Source organism: Agrilus planipennis, unplaced genomic scaffold, assembly GCF_000699045.2.
Source record: "Agrilus planipennis isolate EAB-ADULT unplaced genomic scaffold, Apla_2.0 scaffold85, whole genome shotgun sequence".
Lineage (NCBI taxonomy): Eukaryota > Metazoa > Arthropoda > Insecta > Coleoptera > Buprestidae > Agrilus > Agrilus planipennis.
This window is the reverse complement of record NW_020438910.1, coordinates 751,605-764,631: the sequence shown is the minus strand read 5'-3', so window position 1 is coordinate 764,631 and position 13,027 is coordinate 751,605. Positions and strand designations below refer to the sequence as shown.

Sequence of the window (13,027 nt, the reverse complement as noted above, 5' to 3'; positions counted from 1 at the left end):
AATATTTTGTTTCATTTCAATAATAGTTAAGTAGATAAGAAAACCTTAGCTTTATTTAATAACTCAAAAAGAACTACACATATCCAATCCAATATAAGTCACAAATACATCCCAGTCATATGAATAGTAAATTGTAAGTTACAGTAAAGTTGCGTATTGGGTAAGCAGTTGCGGTTATGTTTGAATAAGTTATTTCCAGTCGGTAATAGTCTCTGTCGTGAAAAATGTCCAATCCAAGTCGTCCGTGTGTTCGTAAAAGTAGGTACTGAAATGGTAATAACAGTTATTGATGAAAAAATTATTACTGCTCTAAAACAAAACATAAAGAAAGCAATAAAATCTTAACCAAAATGGAAATAAAATTAATACACAACAGAAAATGTTTTTGTAACCCAACATATACAACTAAACAATGTTTAATGAAGAACATTAAGTTGAATGAATAGTAAGATAGATACTTCCAGACGTGGATCACAGTTTCGAACTTATTGATTTTCATTGGGACGTTACAGGCAGTTTCGACCGTCCAAATCGAAATTGTTCCGTATAAGGAAATTGATATAATATAAAACTACAGGTAGTATATCGCCATCTAGTAATATTTGCTGCTAACACTAACACTGCTAATATATTTTCAAATACTTGGCAAGACATTACAAAGGTATCTATTTAATAAACTGAATTTACCGCTGGGGACAATGTATAATCAATCATGTAAAACGTTAAAAATAATCCTCTTCACAATGCAGTAGCAAAATATTGGATATTATAATGCGCCGTTTCGTTTGAACGTACATACGTTAATACATATTAATAAATATATTAACATATCACAACCAAAGTGTCCTCTTTCTCTCTTTACTTGCCGCTGCTATTTTACATACCTGAAAAATGTGAAAAAATTGTTGCTCAAACGTGTTGTTTGTTTAACCAAAAAAAGAAAACAATCCGAATATGACAGGATATAAGTTTAGAAGAATCCCAATTTTTGTAATTTGGAATTACATTTAGAAGGAAAGGAATTAGCGACAAATAATAAATAAAATGAAACAATATTATTGCTTATTTTCATACAAATGCAAATACATCTATTATAGCAGCTACCAGGGATCATACTTGTAAAAAGTACCTGTACAAATACTTGTTTTTGTATAGGTATTTAAATACAAAAACAAATGCTTAGTTTCTATAGGAAAATATGTTTGCATTATTATAATTATTACAACACTTTCTTAACAATTTATACATAATCATATATTTTGTTGTATTGAATTGTTTATAAATCATTTTGCAAAAATCAAATAAAATGAAGAAAAAATTGTATTTAAATATAAATAATGAATACTTTCATTGAAAAGTATTTCAAATATAATTACAAATATTCTAAAAGTATTTGAATAAGTATTTCAAATACTTTTACTCAAATATTTTATAATTATGCCTGGGTCCTAGGAATTTCGCAAATGTCCAATCAAAGAATCAGTGAATGGGTCCCTTGTAGATGTTGAAATAGATGTATTTCCATTTTCATGAAAATAAAATAATANTGCATTTATAGATGCTCAAATATTTTATAATTATGCCTGGGTCCTAGGAATTTCGCAAATGTCCAATCAAAGAATCAGTGAATGGGTCCCTTGTAGATGTTGAAATAGATGTATTTCCATTTTCATGAAAATAAAATAATATTGTTCTTTCATTTTTTTAGCATTGGGAACCACTTTTTGATAGTTTTTTGCTAGATGTAATTTCAAAATACAAAAATCTCGATTCTATTCTTCTAAACTTATCTCCTGCAATATATGGTTTGTTTGGATATTTTTCATTAAGCAAACCATGTGTCCAAAACACAAATAAAATGCAGGGTATTCTACTTAAAATAGCGAAGGAAAGGCACCTAATCAAAGGACCCTATTAGATCTTTACGGAAAATGGCCACCTGTCAAAGTCTTTGAAAGTTTGGATTCTAATAGTTCTAGACGATAAAAATTCTCAATGAGTGGGGCGATAAGTCATAAACAATTATTTTTTTAAGATATGGTCCCGTATTGAATACGTTCAAGTATACATATATGCATATGTTGATGTATTATACCTATGTGTATTGCATTTATAGATGCGTTATGCTTTCAGATCAGCAATGGTAATAAACTCTACAAACGTGTATCACCTCAACGTCTTATTGCACATGGGGAATAATTTATAGTTTGTACAATGTATGAAAACAAAAGGTGTAGTTGTAGATTCATACACAAGTTATATATTCTGTGTTGGTGTCTGATTACATCTCTGAGTATATCAACTATAAAGTTGAGGTGTACCGCACTTTTGTAGAGTGCTTACCATCCCTGGTCCGAAACACAATACAATATAGGTATAATACATCAAATATATGCATATACAGTAATATTATTTTATCCTGTCCAATATGTGACCTATTTTTGGTTTAAATCGAAAGAAAATGCACTATGCCTATCTTTGTTGTAACTGTACATAGAAAAGGTGCAATGAAAACAAAGCGTAACCTCTTGAATACGTTCTCGTTTAGGTCAATTGATGGACAGGATAAAATAATACTACTGTACGTATACTTGAACGTATCCAATACGATTAATAGGTATAATTATACCTTAGAAGTCTATTGAGGCTTTTGATATACACGTCGAAAACTATCAGAATCCAAAGTTTAAAAGAGTTTGATAGAGGACCATTTTCCATAAGGATCTAGCGGGGTCCAAAATATATACAGAACAATTTATCGAAATTACTTGGGCACGTAATTTGTTTTCGTACATGTATAAGCTGCGTCGTAGATTCAGTTTGTCAAATAGATCCTTTTGTAATGCCTTGCCAAACATTTGAAATACTATTGTTAGCAACGAATGTCATTAGATGACAATATGACTGTCTGCAGCATGACATTAGAAACTAAATCCAAAAGGCATAAGAAAAAATATAATTAAGGATTGTATCAATCACAAACTGCAATAGTATGCGTGCGTTTCTTATGTGTTTTTCAAATAAACATCAGTTGCAGTATATTAAAACAAGTTTTTATTTGTTGCACTAATGTTTTATTGTTAAAGATATCATTTTCAAGAAAATTTGAAATTTTCATTCCAAAAAACAAAATATTTATTGTGAAATTATTTAGCATGAATCAGCATGTTGTAACTCACAACCTGCATTATTCATTAAAATACAATGCTTTCATTAATGTATATCTACAAATTACAACTTAGAACGAGAGTTGTAGTTTATTTTGATCAAAATTTATAGTGGTCGAAAAAATATTTCACATTAAAAAAGCATACTAAAAATGAATACGAATTGAAAACAGAAAAAAGATTTCTGTCAACTTTTTAAAACATACCTACTGACAATGAGTGCGGCAAAGTAAAATTGAAGCTTTTTGTACTTTAATTAAAATAAAAGTAGTTACTTAACAAATTTTGCACACTGAAAAATTAAAAATGATTTACCAAAAAATAACATGTTATTGTTACTATATTCAATAATAAAAATAGACAAATATGCGGATGCTTTAACAAAATGACTAGAAAGTAGCTATAAAAAATATATAACATGTAAATTTCAGGCGTTATTGATACGAACTTTACCACGGAAACCCTTTTGTTTTTAAGTTACTTAAATATATTTAATGATCTTTCATTCCAATTGTACAACGAAAGTTCTTATCAGTTAGACATTTTAATAATAATGCATTAATTGTGGTAATTTTTGTGAATGGCTTTGGATCATTATAATTGTAATATTTTTACGGCTTGTTTCATTAGCGTATTCTTCAATTTTTTTTAAACAAGTTTGATAAACCTGAAGTGGAACAAGACATTGATATATTAGAATTTAGAAATATTGAATTTTGATTATGAATATCAATAATATTAAACGAAAAATACCTCAGTATTGATTGATATGAGTAAATTGCTCTCCTTACAATATTCCCTTATTAAGGGAGATACCTACCATAGCTACTGATCATGAAAGAAAATAAAGTATAACCTTCGAAAAACTGAGAAATCGGTTAGTTATTTAAAATATTAGTTCATGCCCATTTTTAGATTTTCTGTGAATTAAAAATCCGAAGAGTAAATAAAATTGTCCAAATGTGCCTTACTGCATCTTACCTCGTATAATTTAGTAATAAACTCACCCCTCAATATGGATTAATTTCAAGTTTCATACGTTTTCTCTCGTTCTTTGGTTCTTCTGCTTGCATCACCTTCAAACGAATGCCACATACTTCGGCACCGTGTAAAGTCTACAAAAAAATTGTGTTGCTAAGAATGTTTTGCGAAAAAAAAATTATAAACACCTTTATGGCACTTTCAGCTGATTCTTTTGTAGCATATTTTGCATATCCACAATTCCGGTTATTTAACATGTATACGTCGATTAAATTTCCGAAACGGCTAAAAATATCTTTCATTATTGACATTGGAGGCGGGTTTGGACTACAAACTATGAAGCACCTGAAATTTATAATTATACAAAAATGATACATAATTACATTTTAACTCATTCGAATTTTTTGATTTCATAAAGTAACAAACTATCTAAAAAATAAAAAAGATACCCAACTCTTAATGTAGGCATTATCAACGCGAAACTGGTTCTAAACTGTAAATTGTGACAATTTATAGGAATGTTCAGAGTGGGTGTTTTTAATAATTATACATACTCAATTTGAACATCTGAAGGGCAGAAGAAAGACGAAAACAAGAAGAGTTTTGAAGAAAACTTGAATACGTTCAGTACCAAATATTTAATGTTTAAAAACCACTACTGATCAGAAATGACTTTAACTAATGTATGCTTCGATAAACAACTAAGGAATTCGATTTAAAGATGTGAATGTGTTCAATAACTAATATTATGGGAGGCTGGAAAGCCTTATGAGCCATATTACTTAGTTAACGTATAGTTAACAGTTTAGAACCAGTCTCGCTTTGATAATTCCCGCATTAAGAAGTGAGCTAAATACGTGTCCGCAGTTATCAAATTTATAGTGGTAATTTGGGTACCTCTCGTTCATATTTTAATTAATCATTTACCAGTCTCTAATTTCTACTTCACAAACTATCCCTTAATATTTTATCTCCATAACTCTCAATACCAGATACCCGACAGCAACATAACTTATAACTTGAATTCTGAAGTGTAATGAATTATTTAAAATTTCTATGTATGTACACAAAACACTATTGTGTAAAAACAAAAATCAAGAAACAATGCGAAGTAAGCAAAACTTGCGCTCAAATAAGCTGTAAACGAAGCATCATGTAAATTGCCGAATATCCCCAAAATCGTGATCGGCTTGGCCGACTAGTTGGTCTCTTTAGAACCGACTAATCGGCTAGTCGGTTAGTCGACCAAAGTCATAGTCGGTACATCTCTAATTATTAGAACTTCGATGTCAAATTGACTTATTACTATCTTTGTCAAATTCTTAATAACTATAAATGTATGGTTCCTTTAATTATGCTATTTTTATTATTAGTGCTTTTTCTTTTTTCACTCTGACACATTATCTCATACAATCTTAAAAGTGTTGGATTCGCCGGGTACCAGTGTTGTCTCTAATTAGTAAAATTTTACTTTTAATGCAGTACTTATTATGTACTTATAAATCTTTCAGGAATTTCAATTAATTAATATAAGACTATAGGAATATTTAAAAGACCATTTACAATTTTAATAAGGAAAGTAATTAAAAAAGTAACCTGGTAATACATTCGGCATCTATATCTGCTAACGGTTGCGGATCCGGTAACGAAACGTTACAAACAGTATTGGACAGTTTACTACTTTCAGGTAGTAGATCTATAAAATAAATGCTCAAATAAATAATTATCTGGGATAAGGTTTAATTATTTGAGTAAGGTAGCTTTCTCACAACAATTTCTTAACGCAGAACTTATTAAGGAATACATCTAATTATAATAATTTTTAGAACAATCTTGCATGATATATGTGCAGATAAATTGCCAATAACTTTTTTATATTACCGGAAATTCCAGGAATTCCTTTAGCCGCTTGTAACAGTGTTGTTGCCTTTGCAATTGTTTCGGCCAATTCTAAAATACCTTTGTTTGCTAATGGATTTGGAATTTCTTTAGGTTGATCAAAAAATGATCTTTGTTCAATTTCTGGTTTTACTATCAATCGACTTCCCGGAGGATACTCAAATCCATGCAGTTTCTCTTTTGCATAAGCGGCACTTTGATGACTATTGTAGACAACAGTAGCAAAACATCGACTAGGACGTGACCTGTTGTCTTGTCGTAATTCACAAAATTCCATACCTAGAATATTGAAGACATTAAACAAATTGAAATGAAAATACTATTCAATTTACTAATGAGCGTCTTTTTAACACTTCAATTAGTAAAATTTTCATGAAAAAATCGTAACTCACTACAGTATTAGTTCCTTACAAACTATCTTCATCAGGTAAAAAGAAACAAACCTGGTCCACCAAACATATACTTATACTACAAACTAATATTATCATTTAGGTGCTGGAGAAGACAAGAGGATTAAAATTTAAATTTAAAAGTGGAGAAACACAATGTTTTCTTAAATTACCAATGAAAGGATAATTATCCATTCTTGAATTTAAATTTTAATCTTCTTCCCATCATCACCACATAAATGATATTAGTTTAGAGTATAAATATTTGTTTGGTAATCTGAAATTTTTACTAATTTTTGTATTTAATTTAAATATGAATAAGTTTCAACAAGTGACTTTAACATCAACAATATACCAACTATACAAAAACGTTTCAGATATATTCATTTCACATCATCAATCTTCAGGTACATTATCTCTAGCATGAAATGTGTACACGATTACATTTAATATGTGACAATTTTTATACGGATAAAATTGAACTTATTTACATCACAAGAAATAGGATAAAAGGTGTAGTTTACGACACCCTCTTTGAAGTTTACTTTAAATACTGCAATGCCGCCAATATAATTTAAATGGATAATAGTGATGCTAGGACAGAAACCTGGTGCCTACTTTCAATGCAATTATTAATATGACATTGAATCATTATTATTGTTATTATTATCTGTTATATTTATATCCATGGATTTTCATCCTTTCATTGTAATTTATTTATTCGCTATATGTAATTTTTGATATAAAATGTGCAATGTTCATTCATTTTCGAATTTAATGTCTGTAAATATTTTTTGTTTTTATTAAACATCTTTCTTTAAGTAAATGAAAATTTTATAGGACCATAATACACCTTGCATTTTAACAGCACGAGAAATACCTCTGATGATGCAAATATTAAACCGGGGATACAGTCGTTAAGGATAGTTGAATAATTTGGTCCATATCATAATGTGTAGGTAGGCGAAATTTATAGTCTGACAGGTGGTTCGTATTTGGGTGTTTTTGCATATGAAGACGATAATGACTAGACTAGATATAGAAGCAAAAACTTAGTCAAGCGAATAAGTCTAAAAAGTATTTGGTATTTTCAGCTGTCAAACACAAAATGCAAACAAAACGTCCTTGTTTACACAGCAAATCTGATGCAGTAACCCTTAAGCAACCAATGTACTTTCTATTCCTACCTTCAGTCTTCTTGCATATTACTATGATAAGAACTTTATCTAATCATATATGTGAAAACAAAGTAGGCAGCACTGCTTAAAGTTTGCTATTTTTCTGAGTCAACTTTAGAGAGATAGCAAACTACACATCCACAATTAACAGAAACCATTAACAAACCTGGTACAATGTCAAAGAGCCTCCACAACTGATCTTGATTAACATACGGATCAGTTACAACTTGAAGTTTTGTAAAATATTCATTGGTGTTTACTTCTGGTAAAGTAATGGAAGTTTTAGAATAAATACTAGGAGTATTACTTGAATATGAATCTAACTTAGAAGAATAGCATTTATCTGGCATTTCTTGTTTAGGTTTACGAGGTTCTGCAAACACAGGTTTAAACTTTCTGTCACATTCTTCAAAGGCTTTTGCAGCACTAGTAAATCTAGAAGTTTTCCATAATTATTTAAAAAAGGAAGCAGTTTTGACTAACTTTACTTAAAAAATTTTACATAAGCAAATCCCTTGCTTTCTTTTGTTTCTCTGTCTCGAATAATATTAGCATATTCAATTTCTCCATAATCTTTGAATGTTTGATATAATTCATCATCAGTCATATTTTTAGGAACCAAAACAAATAATCTCTGTAATTTTTCTTCTTCATTCTCGTCTCTTCTGGAACCTTGATCACGGCTACAAACTATCAATAAGTTCTAATTCAAATAAACATTCTTTTCTAGCTTACCTAGCAGCAATCATCACTTTTAAGCGTCTACTACAATTGGCAATCATTTTTCCATTCATATTTTCTAAAGCAAATGCTGCTTCAGAAGTTTTGGTGTATTTGATATATGCAACACCTAGAAAATTGTGAACATAATACAGAGATGTTCTGTTCAAGAATAAAAATAATGACAATGTAAGATTATTAATAAACATTTCAAAAATACCTTTACTTTCTCCTGTTTGGCGATCACGAACTATCCATATTTCATCAATTTTCCCAAATTTTGCAAATTCATTTTGCAAATCTTCTTCGGTAACTTGCTTGCTACAAATGATAAATAATCTAGAATTAGGGGGATCATCATCTGATTTTTCACTAAATGAGTGTTTTCTATCGTAACGGTCGGTCATGTTGCCTTAATAATATACTACGATAAATACACACTGTTACATAAAACTACCAAGTGGTCAATAATTAATTAATGTTTAACAACTTTTCTTAACTGAAGTAAAAGTTAAAAGTTATTTATTAGTGGTCTATCAAACATCAAACTGCATAACCATAGATAATAGCTGCATAACAAATATCAAAATCCAAACTGTTCAAAATCATAATCATAGATTAAAACATAATCTTCATAATCCAAAATTTATTACACAATGGCAATATACAGTTGCTATTAATTTGACAAAACAAGGATTTCTCTATGGATTATACAAAAAATCTATGTCCATAAAATTAAATCTACATCTATAATTTTCACTTATAGCAATAACCACGGTAGATAGTACCACTATTGTTATATTTGTTGGCTATTTATTTTTTTTTCCTTTTTAAAACGTTGTAAAAAGAATTTTCATAATGCATATGTATATATTTTTTTTTTTGTTCTTCAACCATGGTTCTATATTTTCCATATACTTCAGGTTGGGAGTGGTTAGGTTCATTGTATAAATTTATGGTAGTAATATAGTAGTAATTTTCGAAACTACCAAATCTACTAAACATAAAATACTATGTTCATTTAAGTTCTTGATCAGAAATTTATCGAAGCTACCAGAAGTAGATCGCAATTTAAATTTCATTAGTTTTCATCATCGCGCCATATTCACGACAATGTCCATATTCCTTATTGATCAGTGAATAGGTATATTCGTTTTCTATTATTTTCTGCAGTTTGCGCATACGAATTTTTCAAAAATAAGTTGTGAGCATACTAGCTTGAGAAGTATAACTAATTATTAACAAATGCGCATGTGCGAATCAAAGTAAAAAAGGAAATAAATACAGCTAATAATGTTGTGTTCCATTGTTCTTTCAAAAATTAGTGGCGTGCAAGATGAACGGAGGCGTACAATTGATTTTTGAAAAATTGCGCATGCTCAACTAAAGCTGATGTACAGTAGCGACCCTTGTATTTTCTTTTTTCTATTTATCTTTTATTATTCATGACGTTTTTAGATTCATTTTCGGTTTCAGGAGTTTAGATTTCCTATCTTTAACTGACACCTTACATGTAACTGGCTGCTAATGTTTTTTTCTAATAGTTATGGACGGTACTAATAACGAATAAAAAGTAATTATGGTTTTGGTTATTCTTTATGGAAAATGATTAAAATATTGCAGTTTTCTAAGTGGTAGTGAATATTTATTTAACAAGTCACATAGCAAGCAGACAAGCACATATATAACATTGTCTATGCAAATAACTAGAGAGTAAAGATAGATAGATAAGTAATATTATCTATGATAATTGGGAACGGCTTTATAGTATATGCATAGTACAATGGTCATAGATAAGAATAATCTTTCTTTTTTCATTTACAATCTTTTTTATATTCATATTCTTAATTCATATATTATGTAGATACGCAAGGTACTCATATACAAGAGATATATGCTTGCGATGCTTATGTCAGTGTAAAAAAATGTTTGTCGGTTTAAAAATATCTTAAATGTATTAAGTGTATTTTCTGGACAGATCAACAAACAGTTTATCATAGTTTCAGTTACAACAATTGGTTATAATTAATTTAATTTAAACTGGGATTTCTATTACGTGAGGAAAAATGAATGGTATTAGAAAAGCAATCCTGCAAACTTTAAGTACTACAGTTTTTGTGCAGAATGAATTTATTTCTTCACATTATAAATAGTTTTTTTAAATGTATGTTATTATTAAAACAAAGGTAATTAAATATTTTATACTTGCACATAGGAAGGGAAAGGTATAGTATGTTAAATTTTGCTGCATTATTTTTGCAGAACCTTTTATAATACTTAAATTAAATAGTATAATGGCTGCAAATAATGAACTTCCAACTAATAGAAAATGGGAAATATATCCAGGCCATACTAGAAAATGGGAAGTTTTTGCAGGTCGAAATAAATTCTATTGTGATGGTAGGCTGATGACTGCTCCACATTCAGGTGTTTTTTTACTTACAGTTAGTTTGATAACAGGGACAAGTACACTATTTTTTGTATTTGAGTAAGTTGGTTTGTATTGGTTCATTGTGATATTTAACATTAGAATCGTTTGTACTCATTTACTACTTCTAAAAAGGATAAATAGTTCATAGTTTGCTAATTTTTTCAGTATAGAATAAATTACAAAATTGAAATCTTGATAGTATGATTCTCTGAGGTTTATTTTTCTTATAATATGACAGTGATGTTGCAGGTACATTCATTTTATTTCTTTCTCTCTTTTTTTAGTTGTCAATATTTAGCTGAAAACGTGAGTTTAGCAATTCCTTTTATAGGATGTTTTCTATTTGTATTTACAATGTCAACATTGCTTAGAACATCTTTAAGTGATCCTGGAATTATACCTCGAGCTACACCTGATGAAGCAGCATATGTTGAAAAGCAAATAGGTAAATAAAAGAATATATTTTGCAAGTTGATATTTTCAAAAATTTTGAAAGAAAATAAAGTAATATTCACATTTAGAAGTAACAAATTCGGCCAATAGTCCAACATATAGACCACCACCAAGGACTAAGGAGGTGCTAATAAAAGGACAAACTGTTAAATTGAAATACTGTTTTACATGTAAAATATTTCGCCCACCACGTGCTTCTCATTGTAGTTTATGTGATAATTGTGTTGAAAGATTTGATCATCACTGCCCATGGGTGAGATATACCTACTATACAATTAAATCAGTTTTTTACATTAATTAATAATGTTTTTTTTATTTATCTTAGGTCGGGAACTGTGTTGGAAAAAGAAACTATAGATTTTTTTACATGTTCATAGTTTCTCTTGCCTTTCTTGCTGTTTATATCTTTTCTTGTTCTGTTGCTCACCTTATCTTATGTAAGATGTTTATAAGCGTATCTAACATTTATGTATCATTTGTAAAAGGCATTTTTTTAGTAACGCGAGAAGATATGCCTTTCATGGATGCTGTAAAACAATCACCTGCAAGTGTTGTTAGTGCAGTAGTATGTTTTTTCAGTGTCTGGAGTATTTTAGGTCTTGCTGGTTTTCATACCTACCTCACAACTAGCAACCAAACCACTAATGAAGATGTAAGTTTAGTTATTATTTTTTTGTTTCTTATGTTTCTAATGATCTCATCTTATAGATAAAAGGTTCTTTTACGGGAAAAAGAGGACAAGAAAATTTTAATCCATATTCATACGGAAATGTATGTTCAAACTGTTGCCAAATACTTTGTGGTCCGTTAGCTCCATCTTTAATTGACAGGTAAAACACTGTACTTACAATTAGTAAAATTAATAAAACATATTGTTTAAGACGAGGAATTGTTACTGAAGATTACAAGGCAGAAATAACTGAAAATATTATTATTGCTGAACCAACTTCTGATTTAAAGCCTTATCCTGTACAGGTGAGACACTATTGTTTGATTTAATTTAACATGAACTACTGAGTTTATCTTTAATTTCTTCTATGTGAAGTTTAAGAATAAACAGCTTACATAATTTTAAAAGTTAGAAAATAAAATCTTTTCAGCATCTTAGTTTTGCTAAAACATTAAAAATATAAAAATATTTTTTCATTTTACGCGTTACATTTAAATTGTAACGGAGAATGATTAAAAATGATTTAAAATATTTGTTTGTATTATTTTTTAATTGGATATTTGCCAAAAATTTAAATTAAATTAAACAAGCCAAAAACGCTACTTTTCCGATCGCTTAGATATATATTTTGACACTATAAGTACACATTGGGGTGTTGTTTTTTGTATTGCACTGATATTTCTTTTTTATTTTAGAATGGTTCGACACAGCTACATCTAACAACAGAAATAAAGGAATTCTATCGACGGAATAATAACGAAACTACAGGTACGTACAAACCCCTGTTGAAAGAATTTCGTTTGAGCAAATCGGCAGACATATACGGCAGAACGGTTTCGAGATCTGTCCTACCGCCTTCTTCTTCATATTATAATGTTCATGTACAAAACAAAAACATTGTTTATGATGTACGCAATTCATACAGAAATTTTCGCGAACGTGACGACAATAATCCCGGTGAAAATATCTACGATTCCTGTGAAAATAATTCTGATCGTTTCTCTTGTTCGAGTCGCGAAGAAGAGCGATATGGCAGATCTTACACACCTCCAGAAAAACGATATAACAAGAATTTTGGACGTAAGCCACCGCTCAAAAAGCACAAAAGTGAAAACGACGGGGTTATGCGGTACACTTAC

General features: G+C 29.6%; 2 protein-coding genes across 8 annotated transcripts in view; one reads left to right on the top strand and one right to left on the bottom strand.

Annotated features, from left to right (window-relative positions):
• Positions 1-33: 33 nt before the first annotated feature.
• Positions 34-8,904, bottom strand: LOC108733877 (RNA-binding protein 45). Of its 5 annotated transcripts, none has more exons than XM_018465223.1 (9): positions 8,555-8,904; positions 8,350-8,464; positions 8,103-8,297; positions 7,781-8,049; positions 6,030-6,326; positions 5,745-5,844; positions 4,337-4,493; positions 4,149-4,282; positions 34-265 (listed from the first exon to the last, which is right to left on the bottom strand). In XM_018465223.1, the coding sequence occupies exons 1-8, from the start codon at positions 8,739-8,741 to the stop codon at positions 4,178-4,180; spliced, it is 1,425 nt and encodes a 474-aa protein (XP_018320725.1). In that variant the 5' UTR covers positions 8,742-8,904; the 3' UTR covers positions 34-265; positions 4,149-4,177. The 5 variants fall into 5 exon arrangements, with proteins under 5 accessions (XP_018320725.1, XP_018320724.1, XP_018320723.1 ...); XM_018465222.1 differs by having other exon boundaries at positions 34-884; positions 4,175-4,282; XM_018465221.1 differs by having other exon boundaries at positions 4,175-4,282.
• Positions 8,905-10,018: 1,114 nt separating this feature from the next.
• The window catches only part of LOC108733856 (palmitoyltransferase app), an 8,387-nt gene continuing 5,378 nt past the window's right edge, over positions 10,019-13,027 (top strand). The window contains exons 1-9 of one of the 3 annotated variants that reach the window (XM_025973467.1): positions 10,019-10,498; positions 10,597-10,822; positions 11,050-11,210; positions 11,287-11,471; positions 11,544-11,655; positions 11,716-11,870; positions 11,927-12,048; positions 12,100-12,193; positions 12,584-12,656. In XM_025973467.1, the coding sequence (XP_025829252.1) occupies positions 10,629-10,822; positions 11,050-11,210; positions 11,287-11,471; positions 11,544-11,655; positions 11,716-11,870; positions 11,927-12,048; positions 12,100-12,193; positions 12,584-12,656 (1,096 nt within the window). In that variant the 5' untranslated portion in view covers positions 10,019-10,498; positions 10,597-10,628. Of the gene's footprint in view, positions 10,521-10,596; positions 10,823-11,049; positions 11,211-11,286; positions 11,472-11,543; positions 11,656-11,715; positions 11,871-11,926; positions 12,049-12,099; positions 12,194-12,583; positions 12,657-13,027 lie in introns of those variants that run through there. The other 2 variants (XM_025973466.1, XM_025973468.1) reach the window with 2 other exon arrangements.